At 38.0% G+C, this 21,516-nt stretch overlaps 1 protein-coding gene across 8 annotated transcripts in view; it reads left to right on the forward strand.

Moving 5' to 3' along the window:
• Positions 1–21,516, forward strand: part of tpm2 (tropomyosin 2 (beta)) — a 23,114-nt gene continuing 1,598 nt past the window's right edge. The window contains exons 1-9 of one of the 8 annotated variants that reach the window (XM_042228822.1): positions 2–267; positions 4,869–4,994; positions 7,474–7,607; positions 8,170–8,287; positions 9,550–9,620; positions 10,503–10,578; positions 12,078–12,140; positions 12,237–12,306; positions 13,950–14,267. In XM_042228822.1, the coding sequence (XP_042084756.1) occupies positions 154–267; positions 4,869–4,994; positions 7,474–7,607; positions 8,170–8,287; positions 9,550–9,620; positions 10,503–10,578; positions 12,078–12,140; positions 12,237–12,306; positions 13,950–14,032 (855 nt within the window). In that variant the 5' untranslated portion in view covers positions 2–153 and the 3' untranslated portion in view covers positions 14,033–14,267. Of the gene's footprint in view, positions 268–4,868; positions 4,995–6,585; positions 6,912–7,473; positions 7,608–8,169; positions 8,288–9,549; positions 9,621–10,502; positions 10,579–11,407; positions 11,484–12,077; positions 12,141–12,236; positions 12,307–13,949; positions 14,268–21,516 lie in introns of those variants that run through there. The other 7 variants (XM_042228820.1, XM_042228823.1, XM_042228821.1 and 4 more) reach the window with 7 other exon arrangements.

Genomic DNA, 21,516 nt, shown 5'->3' on the forward strand with positions numbered 1-21,516 from the left:
GTGGGCTCGTACTGCTGTCATGCCATCCTCTCTTGCTCTCTTGAACAGCTTCACAGAGACCCTCCTGTTCTCCTGTCACGGACCGTTGCCTGTGTCTGTCCCGAAAGCTGGGTGCAGTTCTCTTTCTGTTTAGCTCACATACACTGAAGAAACATGGAGGCCATCAAGAAGAAAATGCAGATGCTGAAGCTGGATAAGGAGAACGCTATAGACCGGGCAGAACAGGCTGAAATAGACAAAAAAGGAGCAGAGGACAAATGCAAACAGGTAAAGGAAGGACCTACGCTGCACCTCACAGGCAACTCGTTGAACACTTTTAAACGTTTCAACGTAAACATAATGAAGGAAAAGTTATGAAATAAATACCTTAAAATACACACAGAACTATATAAAATAATTTAGAAGAAGTGCTGAAAAGCAAAACCCGACTAAGTTTTAAATGGGCGAAAGGTCTGACGTGAAATGCACCTTAAGACTTTCAATCCGTTCCATACCAGTTGATGTTGATATCGTCCTGTTATCATTTACCCGCACCGCACATACATAATTCAATATGTAAAATGTACTGTAGCTTTTGGCTGCTAAAGTTGATTTTTCTTATCACTGTTTGATGTATACTGCTGACACTTCTCATTCAGGATATTCTTTGGTTGTGGTTTTATGTTTTGGCATTTAACGTCAATGTTTGGCACTGTCCATAAAAAACGAGTCTAAGACACTTTTTGCTCTTTTATTTCACTTTTTTTCTATTTAGTTGTGCTCCCCTTTCTTTTCTTTTACTTTTTTGAGTGATTTTGTTTTCCAGTATTGTATTTATTTTATTGAGCTCTTGTATTTCAATTTGATATAGGTTCTGTTTAATGTTTCGGCTGCTGTGACACAATAATTTTCCAAATGTAGAGATAGTTAAAGTATATCCTGTATTGTCTTTATTTTCACTTGAAAATTGATATTTACATAGATATAATTTATGTTTATTTAAAATCGGGGAAAAGTGCACAAATATTATAACCAAAATGCATTTTAAGTTTCCAAAGTGAGAGTATTTCTTATATGCTAAAATTATTCCGTGATGGATAATTTTAAAGGGTCTCTGCTTATATCGGATATCACTGACAAAAGCTGCTTGTTCTGTAATTTAACCTGATCATATACAGTTCAGCTCAGTCAGTGACAAGATCAATCTCTCAGGTTTGAAAAGACGATTATATAATATGATATGCAGTTAAATGTATTTATATATAACTACAAAACTAAACATGACAAGTAACTACAAAAGCAAATACAAAATGTCTCTCTTTTTTTGTTCAAAAAAGTATAGTGAAATACTTTGATATGTTTCAGACTTTTTTTTAATTTTTAATTTGATGATTAAGGTTTAGGAAAATCAGAAATCCAGCATCAAATTATTAGAGTATTATTTTAAATCAATACAGAAACATTCAGCTTCTGAAATGTATGTTCATTTACACTTTATTCCTGGTTGGGACTTCTTCACAACAAGTTACTGTATGAGTGCAGTACATAGAGGCAATCAGCTTTGATACATTTGATGGTGGCCTTTAGCTTGTCTGTGTTTTTAGCTTTTGTTGACAATACCCCACAAATTGTTTATGAGGTTCAGGTCAGGTTAGTTGGCAGCTATTTCAGTACTATAATAACATGGACAGCAAACCATTTTGCAGGAGTTTTGGCATTGTGGACATGTGTTAATAAGGAAATCAGTATTTTCATAACGCTTGCCAACAGATAGAAGCACAAGGTTTTCTAAAATCTCCTGGTGGACTTCTGAGTTGACTCTGGACTACAACAAAGTGGACCAATCATTACAATCGCAACTTCGCACTAGACTTTAAGACCTTGGGTTATGTGCCTCTCTACTCTCAATGCAACATTTATTTGCATCTGAAAAAGAGAACTTTGGACCATTAAGCAAAAGTCCATTTCCCCCCCTCTTTATCCCAAGTTAAACGCTTCTGATGCTCTCCCAAGTTCTTGAATCAACTTTTCTTTAAAATCTTCTTTAGATTGAAGTCATACCTCTTGCTTATGACTTTTTCCTACCACACTTTTCCATACCTGACAACTTTCCATTGATATCTTTGAGACTATTGTGCTGAAATGAACTGAATGAAATAGTTATTTTTTCTTGAGAAGGGCACATCAAATTATGGCATAAGTTAGCACAGTGTATCAGAAGTGTTTGCAGTAGTAATATTTAAGGCATAGCTTTAACACCAAACTGGAATTTAACTGTCAAGCTTCAGTGACAGAGCATTAAGGCCCATCAGTGTCCATTCTATTTCTTTCTTCTTCTTCTTCTTTTGTAGATTCAATTAAAGCAAGGAGAACAGATGATGTTTTTCTAACAGCCTGCTAGTAGCAAAGTTCCTAAAGATATACATGTAAACTGGTTCTTTAATAAGTTGTCTGTTATGTGTAGATAGAACACTTAGTCATAAGTGGCTTAAAAACAACAACAACAAAGAAAAGTCATTGAAAATGGTCATTTACAAGGACTGAACTGAAAGTGACTGAAATGCACCAAAAGCAGTCTGGCTTTCTGGAAATCAACAGCTGCAACGTTGAAGCGATATACACATCAACAATTATGATTATGAATTATGCTATCAGCCAGATTTAGATCTGACCCATCTATGTCAAAATTATGTCTAAACAATAAATATATCAATTGATTTTCATCTTAAAATTTGAAAACTGACTTATGTACTTGCAACCTGCTATAATTTCATAAGAATCAGAATACTGTTAATTTTAAATGTCTGAAAAGGAATGTTTGTTGGATAACATGATTATGTTCTCTATGTACATTGTACAAAACATTTTTAGACTACAGAATGTTTAAAACCAAAGTAATATACCACACCAGTATTTAAGCACCACCACCAATATTTAAGATCCCATTCTGTGGTCCCAGTTAAGATCAACTGACACAAGATGTGAGTGGGCGTTAAGGCACCTGGGAAGGGAAAAACTGGATTATAGGTGACAGACAGTGGGTGTCACAAGCCACCACCTCTGTTCAAGGATGGTCGTTCACAGTGGACATAGATTGTTGGTGTATTGAAAACCAAACCCCAACAATCAGACAATCCCTTATTACCAAACAATTGAGAGTGAGAAGGAAAAACTCCTTTTAAACAGAAAGAAATCTCCAGCAGAACCAAACTCAGGTTCTGCCATCTTCCATGAGCTTTTGGGGGATGAAAGAAAGGAGAAGAGAAAAATAACTATGGGAGGCAAAGAAGTACTTATTGCATAACTAAAGAATGATTCACTATCACCTAATTCATCCCTAACTATATGCTTTATCAAAAAGGAAACTCTGAAGTAATCTTAAAAGTACAGAGGTGGTTCCACAGGAGAGGGGCCTGATACCTGAATGCTCTGCTTCTTATTTCCCTTTCAGAATACACGAGTAAGCCAGTAGCTCACAAAAAATCAGTTTACTCAGTCTACATGTGATTCCACTATTTTCTATTCAAAACTGACTGCTTTTTCTAACTCTTGAACACATGAGAAAATATTCATAATTTATTGTTTTGAGAAACATCTGACAACGCAGTGAAATTCCTGCATGGCTTATAGTCTCTCTGGTGTAGTTCTATTGTGTATTTTCTCAAGATCACATAGCAATCTGTTAACATTCAACTATGCACCAGCTATCATAGAAATTATTCCCAGGGGATACCAGCTTGCTATCACCATCAGCTCTACCTAGAACCAATGAACATTTCCATTTATATTTCTACATCTAAGTTACTCACCTTTGAATTGTCACAGTTTTTAAGAGTCTGTCAAGGCTGTTGTCTTGGTTACCACTATGACAGGAACTATAGGACTGCCAAATGCTATATGTGAGTATCAGGCCTTAGATGGCTGTGAGAGGCTGTCAGAAGAGATATTTAAAGCACATTTGTACTAGGAACACTGTTGTCAGGCCACATCACTGTCATTTGCAACTGGCTTTTTATAGTCCTGAAAGCTTCTGTTGGAAAAGGGAATCTGGTTGTTAGATTCAGATTTACCGTTGGGGGTTAAGAAAAAAGTGTTTTCTTCTCTGAAGAATATGCACACAGATTTTACACCAATCATCTAACTAGACCATTAATAGAGTGTTACAAATGACACTAGACTTGTATTGGATTTGATAGGCATCTGGGGTTGGTGGCTACTGTCACTGTTTATATGCTGTTACTGCACACAGCAACTTGGTAAAACTATATTTGAGACACTGGATAACAAAGAATATTTTTTTTGTCTGTTATAAGTGAACAGTGTTCCTTTTGGGAGCATGGATATGCTCAAAGATCAATGTCTGTTTCGTTATTATCAGAATTTTATAACTAATACAACATCATCAGGAGGTTATAAAGCAACATTTCTCACATATGCCAATTAGATTTTGAGTATTTGGATTTTTACTGAATACAGCTCATGTTATAATTTGTTGCATAATAATGAACTTAGGCCTAATCAAGTACATTTATTTGCAGAGTTGTTGCTGCCTCTACATTCTCACTGCAGGTCAAAAGAACTACATTTTCAACATTGTCAGAATATTTTAATACAAATCTATTACTGCTGCGGTTAAAAACACTAAGCTAAAATAAATAGTGAGATATTTTTTTGTAATTTTTTGATAGGTGCTTAATCATTTCAAAAATAATGAAATAATGCAAGGTTTCTTTTCATTTATCACATTATTGTAAACTGAATGTTTTTTGGCAAATCGATTATGAGCAATTAAATAAAATAAAAATTCTGTTTTGTTTTGTTCAATTTTCCCCAATGCTTCTAACTTAAAATTATTTTGTGTTTTGTGTCTTGGTATATTTCGGCTTTAGCTTGAAGAGGAGTTGCTTGCCCTGCAAAAGAAGCTAAAAGGAGTAGAAGATGAGCTCGACAAATACTCGGAATCACTAAAGGATGCCCAGGAGAAGCTGGAGCAAGCTGAAAAAAAGGCAGCAGATGTAAGTGAGCATAAATGACAGTATTACTAGAGGGCGACATTGTCGAGATCACATTAGCTTACTGTGTCTGGTCACAGTGATGGTTGTTACCTTATGTGTACTGTCATTCTTAAATGTTCTGTCACTATTCAATCCAGTCACTTCAGGTGTTTAGCACTGGGTTGTAACTGAAATTAAGGTCATGTAGGCCATCACTAATGCTATAAAACTAGTAGCAAGTCTTAGCTTCTACTATGTCTGAAATATGCACAAGCTACTTTTACAGTAAGTCAAACTTTACACTCCATCAACTTATACATATCCAAAAATCATCACCAATTCATATGATGTAAAAGCTATTTGCGCTGAATCCTCCAAATCACTATCATCATTTGCAGTGAACTCATTTTCAGCTACTTGAGAAAAATGATTATTAGCACATTGAGGACAATTACAACTAATCTATCAAGTCTTAACAGTTTATTAGGCAAGATTTTATTTTGGGCAGCATGGTGGTGCAGTGGTTAATACTATGGTTAACTATTTGGAGCTTACCGGTGTAACAATCTTCAATATCTGTACAGGTACTTGAATTACTACTATATTTAATGAGCATATATTTAACTTTCTATTCCTACAACTATAATATTTTTGTTGGATGTATTATGTTTGACTTATGGAACAGGATTAGTAGTGAAACTGGGGCCACAATGCCTTTTATGAGAGGCACAGTCATTTTTGTGGTCTAGTTTTCTTTAAAAGTTCTGAGTCAAAATGAGCAATGCAGGAAAGAGTGAGACCACATGCATTGGTCCTAAAAGGAGTGGAACTTTGTCTTGTCTGCAGAGTCACTGTGAGGTTTCCAAAGATGGAAAAGCATCAGAGCAATGCATTCATTTGTTTATGCTTCCTCTGCTTGTAACTGATGTTCACTCTAACATAAATACCTTTGCCTTGGGACATCAAGTTCTATTCTCAAACACATTTATGTTGTGCATGTAGTAATGCACTGTACTATATGTACTTTGAAAATAATTTGAAATAAATAATTTGAAAAGTTTGACTTTTTACCATCATTAGTGCCTTTACAAATTGTCCTTCTTATTGACACTGTAGCCAATTTCTTACTTACATTATCTGGAGCTGTGCAAAAAAATATGAGCAGTCATATTCCATGTTGTATTGCTGTACTGTTAGTATAAGGGTGAAAAATGAACCTAATCGAGTATACTGTTATATAAAAATATGAATTATTATAATCTATAATCTATCTAAAATCTTACTTTATTACCTATGAAGGAATATTAGAAAAATGATCTGTCCAAATAACTTGTGTCATTGCTAAGCTGTGTTCCATTTACCTCTGAGGATGAGGCTAGTGAACTCTGAGAAGCCTGGGAAAACAGGATTTATTTTGTTCCTGCAAGGTAGATGGTTCAGTAGCAAAACAAAACTGCTTATTTATTTATTTATTTATTTATTTTAAAACCACTATGGAGCACATTCATTGGTAGAGCCTGTTCAACTCTCTATTTATAGAACATGTATATATTACCATTTTTTACAGTGTTGCTAATGTTTATGTGCAAAACCTCCATCTTCAATTCTTAACTCGAAGATGGAAGCCCGAGTTGGAAATCCGAGTTAAGCGGGCGTTCATTTGAAAAGAGTGACTTCCGACTTCACCTGGAACGCCAACTTTTATTTTGAAACAGTAACCAGAAAACTCTTGCATTGATTCCGACTTACAGTTGCCAAGGCAACGCCGTGACGCCTGCGAAAAGCTCGAAGTTGAATATTCGCAGCATGGCGACTTTGACGTCCATAGACTCTGTCAGACGGAAAATACAGACACTGCAGCAAGCGACGCATGAGGCCGAAGAACAAGCAGAGCTGCTGCGGGAAGAAGCTGACATGGAGAGGCAGGCCAGGGAAAGGGTAATACTCAGAAACACCGTCTTAAGACAGCTACACCGGAAACTGCAGTCGTCAATGAACGGCTGTTTCCCCTTTGTTTGTAAATAAGGAAATATAACTATAAAAAAAAAACTGACAAATAAAAGAATTAAAGCAATTTAATGGCATTATATTCGAAAATAAAACATTAAATGAAAGTCTTGCCACTCGGTAGCCATCTTGAAACTCTTTCGGCGACTTAAAAAAAAGCTTCAAAACATTGTTGACTTTATATGCTTCTACCACCGTCTTTGCTCATTTAATGTCATTTAAAAAGTCCTGCATTTTTTTTGGTCAAATATCACATCCTTGTTTCTTTTAATAGTAACCCAATTAGAAAAAACAAACAAACTATAAGGAACATATCTTAGGACTCCGCTTAGCAATCAAAACAACTTTTTTTTCTTTTACCCTCAAGATAATAGACGTGTGGATTCAGTCTCGATGTGCAAACTAATGACTACTTGGAGCCAGGAGAGAAGAACGGGGGGGGGGGGGGGACACAAAAAAGACAAAAAATAATTGTGTGTGTGTGTCCCCGCAGGCTGAGGCAGAAGTGGCATCCTTAAACAGACGTATCCAGTTGGTTGAGGAAGAGTTGGATAGAGCTCAGGAGAGACTGGCTACTGCTTTGCAGAAGCTGGAGGAGGCTGAGAAAGCTGCAGATGAGAGTGAGAGGTGATGAGCTTCATGTCCATTCATCTAAAATTTGAACTCTCTGTCTGTAGAGTTAAGATGCTGTTTGCTATTCTTTATGCTCCTCTTTATGAATGCTAGTGTGTTATTGAAGATACAGTTGTTTTTGTTAAACTATTACTGTTACTCTTTTAAGCGTGGGACATGGCAAATACATCCAGCCTTTTTTATAAGGCACTTCTTCACTTTAATTTGAGTTTTCAGCTATCCAATCCTGTACTATACAACCCAGTATTGTATTTACTATGACTATCAGCATTACATTTTGAACCATGATTCAGCTCTGTCATAGTCTTTCATGACTTTAGTGTAGCTACTGTACATCTGACAGTTACTCTATCTATTCCCATGGGGACAATTGAGAGCATGGAGAGTGGCATATTTAATACAGAGACAAAACATTACACAGACACACACACTCTCTCTCACTCTCTCTCTCTCTCTCTCTCTCTCTCTCTCTCTATATATATATATATATATATATAAAAATATAAATTCCACTGCTGTATACACTGCTTATTCCGTCACATTTCCTGTTATTCAGAGGAATGAAAGTCATAGAGAACAGAGCAACAAAAGATGAAGAGAAAATGGAGATCCAGGAGATGCAGCTGAAGGAAGCCAAACACATCGCTGAGGAGGCTGACCGCAAATATGAAGAGGTGTTGTATTGCTGTTTTTTTCATGGTTATTGCATGATGTCCCAGTTGGAGAAAAAACAACAACAACTAATACTCTACACAAATTCTAAGTAGGTTCTCAGTAGGTTACCTTAAAAAAGAAAAATGATTATACGAAAAAGTTGACAAAAAGTTGATTCTGTTCATTTGGACATAGTGTTTTCAGTGGAAGAAACGTTTCGTCACTCATCCAAGTGACTCCTTCAGTCTCAGCTGACTGCAGGTTCCCCCTAACCTCATAAATATACATTTGCATAATGACCATTGACATTAATGTCATTGATTGACACTTCACCTGTTGCCTACTGGTGGTGGTCAGAGGGCCCAGAGGTGCCAGTGTTCGGCAGCCTCGCCTCTGTCAGTGCGCCCCAGGGTGGCTGTGGCTACAATGTAGCTTGCCATCACCAGTGTGTGAATGCGTGTGTGAATGGGTGGATTACTGGATGTGTAAAGCGCTTTGGGGTCCTTAGGGCCATTTACCATTGATTGGGGGCAATTGGATGGCAATTTGCATATTAATGATCAAGGAACTGACCTAACAGCCCACTGTTCATTCAGTGGTGCTTTTTTCAGTAATCTTGCAAAGCTAAGGTTGGGGAAACCTGCAGTTAGCTGAGACTGAAGAAGTCACTTGGATGAGTGACGAAACGTTTCTTCCACTGAAACACAACATCCAGATGAACAGAGTCAACTTTTTAGAAATTCCTTACCTGGATGATTGAGCATGTATGAAGATAAAATGATTATAGATTTCCAAGTTCTAATTCAGTGATCCAGTGTTTTACACAACTTGCCTTGTTCACCCATTCATACAAGCACTTCTTTCTATGTAAGTGCTTTCTATCTAACATGCACACACATTCTTAAATTATTGAGTACGCCAAAGGATATTTGGCATGCAGACTGGAGGGATTGAACCACCAACCTTCCAATTAGCAGATGACCTGCTCTGCCATGTGAGCTACATCTACCCCAAAGGCTTACTGACATTATATTAAACCCTATGTATTAAGAATGGGATGTTGGTTTGTATGCATTTGAAGGAAGATGAGCAAATACTTTTTTACAGCACTATAATGACTTGACTGAACACAGTGCAGACTCACAGTATATAATTGGTCAGTAATAGGGTCAACAAAGATAAATACCAGAAGTTCACATAAATACAATATTTTTACTAAGCAAAATGAGTTAACAGACTTGTTATGTTATTTGGGATGACTTAAGTGTGTGAATATCTGCAGGTTGCACGCAAACTGGTGATCCTGGAGGGTGAATTGGAGCGCTCAGAGGAGCGTGCTGAAGTAGCTGAGGCGTAAGTCAATACCTGCACTCCAAAAACACTAGCAAGTGTCACTTACATACATACATGTTGTCATGGTAGAGATCATGTGACTCCTACCATCACAAAATAATCTTGCTCATTTGTTGTTTTAAATAATATAATTCATACCCGTATGTCTAGATTAAATAGTAGTGGGATCTCTAAGTGTTGCATGTCATAAGAATTCTCTTAACAACTGCGACTAATGATCACTGCTGTTTAATCTACTTATTCTGTTTTTATCTCTGCTTAAATTGCAAAGCCATGATTTGCAATTATTTGTGAAGATTTAACTTATTTTGGAATTTTAGCTCTATAAGTGATCTAAATTACAAATATTATTGTAATTGTTTAATTTTCTTGTGATGCACGACTTGAATGCTTACTTAACAATTTCATCACAAATGCAAAGTGTTATTGTGTGCTGTCATCAAGTAGGACATAAAACTAATGACACAGAGACGTGAGGTTGTACTATGAAGCAAACGTAATGGCTGCAGGCTTATTAAGCTGGCTCTTTTTTTAACCTGGCTACATCATCATGGTAGCTTATGCTGTATACTTAAACCTCATCCAGAGGAGGTCATAGTCAGAGCTTTAAATTAATATCAGTTTAAGCACCCTGTTTTCTTAGAATAATTCAGATTTTTAACTGTGGGATTATGTAATGTACACAAACCTGTTAGATTGGGATTTTAGAGCCGTAGAGCCAGCTAATGCAAAGATAGTCCTGCCTACATAGTATAACTCTCTGGCTGTGTGTTGTTCTTTCTTTCTGTGTTTTTGTGAATGAATGCATGTTTGCACAACCACTGTCTCTTTGGCAACCACTGATCCTCCTCACCCCCAAACATTTTGGACTAACTCGTGCAGGAGAATGAGGGAGCTGGAGGAGGAGCTCAAACTAATGGACCAAAATTTCAAGTCCATGATGTGCTCAGAAGAAGAGGTACTTACTGTATGAACACCACTGAGGTCTAATTGTGACCTGCTGTCTTGTGCTCCTTTGACCTGCAGCCTCTTTACTTTTCCATCTATGTTTTCTACATTTCCCTCTTATACTGCACTTAAGTACTGCTGATATTCTACTTTTTTTCTTTAAAAATAATAAGACCAGCAAGAATCCATCCATCCATCTATACAGTGGTGCTTAAAGTATTTTTTTTTATATTTCAGAATAAAAATAAACACAATTATATAAATAACACTGAAATTGTGTTCCCTCACATCAGTGTATTGTTTGTCATCTATTAATATTTCTTTAAGGAAATTAGTCAAGTTTTTTAAAATGAAAAAATAGATTTATTTTATTGAATTAAAATATTTGTTAGTCGAGACAGTAGCCTTATGGCCTTGTCACTCATTGAGTAATAAAGACAAAGCACCGAGAGACGGATGAAGACATTATTGGTATCTGTCTGTTAGAAGGTTTATAGGCACATTAAAAAGTAGATTTTTTATATTTTTAAATTTCTCTTTCTTTATTCTACGCAGTTAGGGACTTTATATACCTTGCATCCATGCTTGCGACCAATTTAGATTTACCAGTTAAGCTAACGTGCATGTCTTTGAGCTGTGGAAAGAATACCTGGAAGAAACTGATCAAAGACCATGCACGCTCCCTCCAAAAACAGATTCTAACCAAGAGCCTGGCGGTTTTTGTTATAAGTCATGTAGTCTTTTATTAGTCAATGTCTGAGTTTAGTCTCTTCTGCTATTCTACCTTTCAAGTCACTACTTTCTCTTCTTTTGCTTTTCATCTTTCTTACATTGGTCAGTAAATCAGGTGACCTTGAGGAAGAGCTGAAAAATGTCACCAACAACTTGAAGTCACTGGAAGCACAGGCTGAAAAGGTACAGTAGGAGCTGAGGGGTATTTAGCCTGAAGAGTGGCCAGTCAGATTGTATATATATGAAATATAACCCGTAAAAATACTGTAAAATACCTGTAAAAATATAACCTGTAAAAAAGAGGGACCAGTCACTCGGCCTCACCTCAAACAAATCTAAAGACATCAATAGAAACCCTATATCCATTCAACAAAACGCATTTATAATTTGCTATGAGGATACAGACACATAAACAGTCCATAAATAAATGAAACTTTGTTTCAAGTTCAGCGGCATACAGCAAAATTGACTTAAATGACATGATGGAAATTGTCATGATGATAATTATTTGATTTGTGTCCATTTCCATTTTTAGTTTTAAATTTAAGGTTAAACTAAATAGGTTTCCACATTTCCAGCATCTTTTTAATTGAAACACACCACTGAAAATTAGAATCAGCTATAATTTTATCCACATGGTTAAAAGTTAGAGATAAAGCCTGGGAAAACAGATGGAAAATACTTACATAAGGTACTCAGGCCAACTGCACTCGTGAAATGGAAATGTTGTTTAAACACACTTTGTGAAAGTTTGTATGTTATTTGTTTATATTTCAGTACTCTCAAAAGGAGGACAAATATGAAGAAGAAATAAAAGTTCTTACTGACAAACTGAAGGAGGTAAAGTTTTTCCAGTCTAGTTTTATTATTATTATTTTTGTTGTATACTTATGATTTATGGAGTAAGCTGATGCTTTGCTGTGGTTTGGATTCCAGGCTGAGACCCGTGCAGAGTTTGCTGAGAGGTCTGTGGCCAAGCTGGAGAAGACCATTGATGATTTAGAAGGTAGTCCACACACACCTCTTATCTCTGCCAGTACTTCCACTAACATGTCTGCTCAGTGTCCCTCAGTGAACATTAAAATCACACACAGTTTCACTTATGGGGTGTTGTAACTGAACTGGCACTTTGTTGGTCAGCTGTTCTCTGCAGTTACAATTTCCTGAATAAAGCCAATGATAAGTGGAAGGACCAAATTCCTCTAATCCAGTTATGGTGTCTTTGCTTAATTTTAATTGCTTAATTTTAATACTTAGAGTTAATGCACTTGGCCGTCATTCTGCATGTTCTTACCTACAACATTTATAGTAATACAGCAACTATGAGAAATGCCACTAAGACAAAAAGCAAGAATATTTTTTATTTTATGACACCTTAATAGAAATGGACTTCATATATAGTTCTTTCCTAGTTTTAGGGACTAAAAGCCCTATTTAGGCAAACATATACAATATTTTATTGTAGAAACAATACACTTTATTTCTCAGAATTCTGAGTTTAATCTGAATTTTGGAGATGTCCCCACTGTTTTTTCTCTTTTCAGTGGCCCTACTCCTCTTTTGTAGGTTTAATAATCTTTCTTTCCCTTAATAATTTAAATCATCATTTAAAAGCTGAATATTTTATCTTTAGATGATGAGATAGCGTTTATTTGTTAGTTGCGGTTGCCCACAACCGAGATGACAGACCTTGCGGACCGTACATACAATAAACAAACATCACATTGGGGAGACAGGTCAGGCTAGGTAGCAAAAGGAAAAACAGTGAAATGTGTAACGCAAAAGGGTAATCCAGGAGAAAAAGAATACACAGATATCATCACACCCAGGTATTTACCCAGGTTGACTTTGTTTCTTGCATCTTTCACACACTTACATGTTTCAGGCCAAACAAACAAATACTTTTTCATAGCACAATATGCCACAATGAAGGTAGTTAGCTAGCAAAATGACTAGTTGTAAAACTTGATGTTGCTGCTATATTAATTAATTTTTTTTCTTTTAGGCATTTTTGCCTTTATGCCATTCATGGTGGTATGCACCCACACCTAAACATTCAGATATCGGTTTGACGGTTTCCTAAGATTTCTCCTACCCTAATAGTGATAGAAAAACATATCCACACATCTTTGTGGATCTAGAAACAGATAACAGTGCGTTTGTCAATATTTGTCTTTGTACATAAACACAACAGTGAAAACATTGTTGTTGAATGATGTAGACTTTTAACATGGTGTTTTGTGGTTGTAGTTCTGATATGTGAATTCATTAATTATTTTCATAACAGTTGTTGAATGAAAATAGTTTGAACTTGGTTTGAAGTGCTTACATTGATACTTATCCTGGTGTCTGTGGTATCAAGGCTAAATTGTACCAACCAATAATTCCAGTTATTTGTTCAATTTGTATCTTTTCCTTACTAATCAAAGTCAGGGATGTTGGCATTTGCTTGACTAAGCTCAGGTTTGGCTGTCTGTTGTCTTGGTGAGCTGAAGTAACAAGCTGATGTGATGGCATTAACACTTGTGAATCGGTATGAAGATTTACAGTTTAAACTATTTTCTTTTCTTTTTCCTGTCTTCCTACCTCTATCCGATTTCTGTCTCTTTATGTGATTAATTGTTTCCGTGTCTCAATGTCTTCCTTTAGATGAAGTATATGCTCAGAAGCTGAAGGGCAAGGCTCTCAGTGAGGAGCTGGACCTGGCCCTCAACGATATGACTACACTGTAGAAGTTGTCTTACTTCTTCGCTGCCCCTCTTTCCTGTCTGAACTCTACTGCCTGTTTACTGTTCTTTTTCTCCACTCCACAGTGCTACTGTGTGGTAAAAGAGTAAGCTATTTCACAGGACTGGTCTTTTTTAAAGAAGAAGGTTGAGCTACTATGTTGCTGTCCTCTCTTTAGCAAAATATTAGTTAAGCAATTCTGTTTTGTCTTTCCCCTGTAATAAAGCTGTCTTCACTTCACAACTTTCTCTCAGTTTTCCTTGTCACTCTCGTAATTCGTCAGTTTGTCAGTTCGTAATTGTGTGTGTATTTTACCCAGTCATGGGATGGCCACATCAGTGAATTCCTAGTGCTTCTCCCAAGCACTAAATGGGGATGGTTCCATCAGGAAGGGCATACATCATAAAACCTTGGCCAAATCAAATATGTGGATCATCAGTCCTCATTAACACTGACTGCTTCCTCTGCACTTGGCCAACGGTTTGCTGGTGGAATTTGTAAATGCTAAATGTAATGTGATTGATAGTACTTTTCTACTCTCCCGGAGCATTCGAAGTGCTTTAAACAACACGCCACATTCACCCAAGCACTTTCTGTTTTCTATGCTTTCAAGTGGGGCATTTCTATCAATAGATGCATCGGTATCTTGCCCAAGAATATTTGGCATGCAGGCTGGGAGAGCCAGAGTTCAAACCACCAACCTTCAGATCAGCAGATGACCTGCTTTACCCCCTGAGCTACAGCCACCCCTGTAATGAGAAGAAGAAGAGAGGGGAAAAGCATGTTAGGAAGCAGTGAGAAAGAAAGAAAGGCAGGAGTATGTGAGCTGGCTGATATGATGGAGAAAAGGAAGTTATGATGTGACAGGATGTGTAAAGAACCTGTTCACAGTTGTCCAATTCGTCTGCCTGCCTGCCCTATCAGTCCTGCTTATCGTTTCTTGCACTCTTGCTATGATCAACTGATTTCAGTTTGTGTGTCAGAGGAAAATAGTGATGTAGTTTACAGCATATGGACTGTTTTTTATAGAAGAAAGGATGGGAATACAATTGTAAAGTGGAGACTGCTCAGGGACAAAAACTTATACTGTTAACACAAGTTTGGCTCTTTGCAAGCACCTTCACAAACAGCATGCTAAGGCTAAGCTGGCCAAGAAACCAGAGTGACATTGAAGTTGAGTAAATGCTGAACCCAGAGTAACATGAAAGTAATGAGTAGTATATCATGTCTTTCTCCTGGGTGTAATTAAGCAAGGTACTGCATTACTTTTAAGAAACGTGTTCTGTGTAATATGCGTAATAACTTTTTTAGCAATACTGATCACAACAGGGGAAATACCTCCAACATGCACAAATATTTGATCACGCAGCATATAATTAATTTGTATGGATGTAATGTCTTTGATATGCTGCTTAGAGATGGTGGTGACTCTCAAAGTGGAGCCAGTGAGCCGAGAGGCTGGATTATAGATGGCAGACAGTTGGTGTTGTAAGCCACCACCTCTGTTCAAAGATTGCCATTCACAGTGGACAAAGATGGCTTCTTTCACTCCTCTTTCAAACAATCTGTCTTCTCAGTCCAAGGTGGCTCTTCTATATTGTGCCTCTCCAATGTAGAGGTCTGAGCATTCCTCGCTGCACTGTACAGCATACAGGGTTTATCAGAGAAACTCAGGAGAGTCTTCTCCAAGCATAACATCCCAGTGTCCTTCAGACCCAGGCATACACTCCGACAAAAACTGGTTCATCCCAAAGACAAAACTCCCAAACCGGCTACATAGGGGATGTTCCATTTGTGTTCTGATTCTCCCTAGTTGGTGTCTGACATTCTTTTCTGTGCATCTTTGCTGATTTGATGAAAGCCCAATTAGGATAACCACATGTGTTTTAAGAGCTTTCTTTATATGTGTGTGTTCTTCTTTTTCCCTTCTGGCTTAGATAGAACGTTTTCTGCCCGGTGTTGTAGGGTATTGATTACTCCATTACTCCATCGATAATGGAATTGGAATTAGAGCAGGGCGATATGACCAAAAATATTTATCACGATATACATTTGAAAATTTGCGATAACAATATAACTGACGATATAATTGACACTAGACAAAATACTTTACAACTCCACAACTTTATTAGTGGAAAAAACCCCCAATGTATTTTCACTTAAACAAGCAGCTGTTTTTTATGTGGATTAAAGCTATAAATGTAACAGTGCAAATGCAAATTCCTTGCTGACAGTTTAACCAAAAGGCATTTCCAGTGGAAATTGGCCAACATATCCTCAGCATAACCATGTATAATATCCACAAAACTTAAAAAGAGGTTATACACACAATACGGTAATATTGTACGTACGTATCATTCCGCGAGCCTCCTGCCTACGATAGCCGTAATGCTCCGACAATCCATCAAGCGGTGCGAGTTTGTAGCTTATTAAAGTCGTACTAAAACATTTGACAGATTTTCGAGCGCCGTGTACCACATAAAATCGTTTCCAGGTCAGTAAACACAACCAGAATTCATACATAAGGCACACGGGATTATAAGGGGCACTGTCGATTTTCAGAAAAATCAAAGGATTGATTTTAAGTGTGCCGTATTTTCCAAAAAACACAGTAATAACGACGGCCCACTAGCATACTCTACCAAAAATAGTGCTTTGTTGTGTATCTGACGGACGAAAGCTAAACCAGTTCCACACCACTGAAGTTGCAGCATTTTTACAAACCAATTCTGGTTCATCCGTTTCATTCAACGATCCGCTTTCGCCTTTCTCATTCTCCATCGCTGCCATGCTTTTTCCGCCATGTGCCGCCATCAATCAGTATTGGATTACAGTGGTCTTTGAGCTTTAGGGTGGCATGGCATTAAAAGCGGGTGTGATTCTGTTGTGGAAATCACTGAATTGCACTAAGAAATACTTCCAGAAATCACTGCCTGTGAACACAGTTCACTGTACCATCAGATATATGTTAAAACTCTACCATGCAAAGAAACTTCATCATCTTCTGTACACCAAAGGCCATTTAAAATGGACTGAGGTAAAGTGGAAAAGTGTTCTATAGTCAGACATATCAAATTTGTGAATTCTTTTTTGGAAAACATGGACGCTGTGTCCTCTGGACTAAAGAAAAGGGACCATCTGACTTGTTATCATGGCTCAATTCAAACATACATTTCTGATTGTATCAGGGTATTATTGTTGTCTATGGAACTGGCAGCGGTACATCTGAAAATGCACCATCACTGTTGTATCTATCGTACAATATTGTATACAGCATAAATACAGAGTTTAGCCCACCATGTGGTCCCATCCAAACAATGTCGTTTTTAGGGACGGCCTTGCATATTTTAGCAAGAGAATGCTAAACCAGTGCAATACTACATCTATTACAAAAGCATAGCGTTGTAGTCGAAAAGTCTGGGTGCTGAACTGGCCTACCTGCACTTCAGAAACTTCATCAATAATTATAATGAGTTTTTCCTTCCCACTGTTGCCAAGTGCTTGCTCATGGGAGGTCATATGATTGTTGGGGTTTTGTGTATGATTGTAGGGTCTTTAACAGCATATAGAGATTGTTGTTGTGATTTGGCACTATATAAATAAACTGAATTAAATTAAATGCTTTTTTTAAGCCAGAAAGGAAAGCTGAAAATCGAGACTGTGTAAGTTAATAAAGCTTTGGTAATGATCAAGAATATTGCATCCATCCATCTTCCGCTTATCTAGGCCGGTTCATGGGGGCTCCCTCTCCCCGGCGACCACCTCCAGCTTATCCGGGTGAACACCAAGGAGTTCCTAGGCCAGCCGAGAGGTATAATCTCTCCAGTGTGTCCTGGGGCTGCCCCAGGGCCTCCTCCCGGTGGGACATGCCCAGTACACCTCACCCAGCAGGCATCCTTATCAGATGCCCGAACCACCTCAACTGGCTCCTTTCAATGCGGAGGAGCAGCAGCTTTACTCTGAGCCATCTTCTGAATTGCTCTTTGTCTGGTTCCTCACCCAGGGACCAGACAAAGAGCCATGAGAGTCCCTACCAGGGGGTAAAAGCCCCCAAACAACATACAGTGGCTTGCAAAAGTATTTGGCCCCCTTGAACTTTTCCACATTTTGTCAAATTACAGCCACAAACATGAATCAATTTTATTGGAATTCCATGTGAAAGACCAATACAAAGTAGTGTACATGAGAAGTGTAACGAAAATCATACATGATTCCAAACATTTTTTACAAATAAATAACTGCAAAGTGGGGTGTGTGCGTTAGGGCTGGGCGATATGACCCAAAATTCATATCTTGATATTTTTTTAGCTGGATGGTGATATAAGATATATATCTCGATAATTTTTTAAGCCATAAAGTAAGAACAAAAAGAGATTTCTTAGTTAAAGCTGTTTCCCAGATGTCACACAGGCACTTTTATTAACATACAGCATAGATGTACATGAAAGAATTACTCAAAAATAAATTATGAGCATTTATTAATTAATATGCTCCATAAATAAACTAAAGCAATGTTGTTTTTGTGCATAACAAAAAGCTCACAATTGTGCAGTCAAAATGTAAACTAAAAGATGCTGAGCATAATAACAAAGAGACAGATTTCACAGCTGCTCTATTCCCAAGTTCTACCGCGTGACTGACAGCCTGGAGTTTGAAATCCGCTTCGTAACCATGACTCTGAACAGGTGCCATTTATGGTCCTTATACACACACAGTACGGTAATATTACGTTGAAACACAGTACGTATTACTCCGCGAGGCACCTCGGTAGCCGTAATGCTCCGACAAGTCATCAAGCAGTGCAGCTCCGTAGCTTACTAAAGTCGTACTCAAACATTTTTTTGACAGATTGCTGAGCGCCGTGTACCACATAAAATCGGTTCGCGGTCATCAAGCACAACCAGAATTCATACATAAGGCGCGCTGTCAACTTTTGAGAAAATGAAAGGATTTTGGGCTGCATGGCGTTAGCGTGGTCAGCTCGTTAACACGTTGATGCGCAGTAACTCGTCTTAACGGGATTGCCGTGTACCATCTTGTCGCTTCCTGCAGGTGAAGCGATGGGCGAGGGGGGAGTTGTGTTCAGTGAAGGAGAGGCGAGGCAGAGTAACGTTGCTAGAGACACAAGTGGACGAAAGAGAGGCAAACTTGCGGCCCACAAGTAATAGTATTATAATTACTAACATAGACTATATCAATATAAACGATATTGTCACATTATCTCGAAAAATATATCGATATTTTAAAAACTCGATATATCCAGCCCTAGTGTGCGTAATTATTCAGCCCCCTGAGTCAATACTTTGTAGAACCACCTTTTGCTGCAATTACAGCTGCCAGTCTTTTAGGGTATGTCTCTACCAGCTTTGCACATCTAGAGACTGAAATCTTTGCCCATTCTTCTTTGCAAAACAGCTCCAGCTCAGTCAGATTAGATGGACAGCGTTTGTGAACAGCAGTTTTCAGATCTTGCCACAGATTCTCGATTGGATTTAGATCTGGACTTTGACTGGGCCGTTCTAACACATGGATATGTTTTGTTTTAAACCATCCCATTGTTGCCCTGGCTTTATGTTTAGGGTCGTTGTCCTGCTGGAAGGTGAACCTCCGCCCCAGTCTCAAGTCTTTTGCAGACTCCAAGAGGTTTTCTTCCAAGATTGCCCTGTATTTGGCTCCATCCATCTTCCCATCAACTCTGACCAGCTTCCCTGTCCCTGCTGAAGAGAAGCACCCCCAGAGCATGATGCTGCCACCACCATATTTGACAGTGGGGATGGTGTGTTCAGAGTGATGTGCAGTGTTAGTTTTCCGCCACACATAGCGTTTTGCATTTTGGCCAAAAAGTTCCATTTTGTCATCTACAGAGCACCTTCTTCCACATGTTTGCTGTGTCCCCCACATGGCTTGTGGCAAACTGCAAACGGGACTTCTTATGGTTTTCTGTTAACAATGGCTTTCTTCTTGCCACTCTTCCATAAAGGCCAACTTTGTGCAGTGCACGACTAATAGTTGTCCTATGGACAGATTCCCCCACCTGAGCTGTAGATCTCTGCAGCTCGTCCAGAGTCACCATGGGCCTCTTGGCTGCATTTCTGATCAGCGCTCTCCTTGTTCGGCCTGTGAGTTTAGGTGGACGGCCTTGTCTTGGTAGGTTTACAGTTGTGCCATACTCCTTCCATTTCTGAATGATCGCTTGAACAGTGCTCCGTGGGATGTTCAAGGCTTGGGAAATCTTTTTGTAGCCTAAGCCTGCTTTAAATTTCTCAATAACTTTATCCCTGACCTGTCTGGTGTGTTCTTTGGACTTCATGGTGTTGTTGCTCCCAATATTCTCTTAGACAACCTCTGAGGCCGTCTGTGATGGCTGCACTTACAGCCACACAGTGGTAATACCCACCATGTTAGTGTAGAGGCTTATAAGTAACATTGCATTCACATTTCTTTCTTTAAATATAGGAATTAATTTACAGGACAATAAATAACTGGTTTTGGTTTAGAGTTAATTTACATATCCACATAACACTGCATTCTAAAATAAGTGCGCACATTTTAGTTTACACTGTTATGTATGATTAATCTTTTGTTTTCTGAGTTACCTTAGTTGCAGCTGTTCCAGTCCCTTGATTAAGGAGCCAAGAGGTGGAAAAGGGGCGGAGCGAGCTTTAAAGGAAGAATACAAATTGGTTCACGCCATAACTCAGGACCATGGGGGGGAATTGGAGTTCATTATGTTTGGTTTGTTAGGTTTTGTGTGTTTTACCCCTTCTCCTGTTTTTGTGGGCTGATCAGCCACTATTAAAGTTTTCCCTTTGTCTCATTAAGTTAGGTCAGTTTGTTTGAGTTATCAGTTGTTGTCAACTTTGAGTAGAGTTTTGTTATTTTGACCTCTTTTATGGGCCCAAGATTTTGAGTCTTTTTGCATGAGTTAACCAATTATGTTTTTTGGATTAAATAAAAAAAAAATAATTTTTTTGGACTTTAACCTGTGCCTAAGTTTCCTTCACTGCTCCGTCCATCACACCGTCACAGAGCAGTTGTATTTGTACTGACATTAGATTACACACAGGTGCACTCTATTTAGTCATTAGCACTCATCAGGCAATGTCTATGGGCAACTGACTGCACTCATACCAAAGGGGGCTGAATAATTACGCATACCCCACTTTGCAGTTATTTATTTGTAAAAAAATATTTGGAATCATGTATGATTTTCGTTCCACTTCTCAAGTGTACACCACTTTGTATTGGTCTTTCACGTGGAATTCTAATAAAATTGATTCATGTTTGTGGCTGTAATGTGACAAAATGTGGGAAAGTTCAAGGGGGCCAAATACTGCAAGCCACTGTAGTCCCTGGGACACACAAACCCCTCCACCATGATAAGGTAGAGAATTGCAGAGGGGAAGAATATTGAAGTCATTCAAAAAGGAGACAATATTACATACAAAGCAATTCTAGCCGTCTTTTTCATTAAATTAGTGTGTTATTT

Source organism: Haplochromis burtoni, unplaced genomic scaffold (assembly GCF_018398535.1).
Source record: "Haplochromis burtoni strain Fernald_Lab_line unplaced genomic scaffold, NCSU_Asbu1 Contig_356, whole genome shotgun sequence".
Taxonomy (NCBI): domain Eukaryota; kingdom Metazoa; phylum Chordata; class Actinopteri; order Cichliformes; family Cichlidae; genus Haplochromis; species Haplochromis burtoni.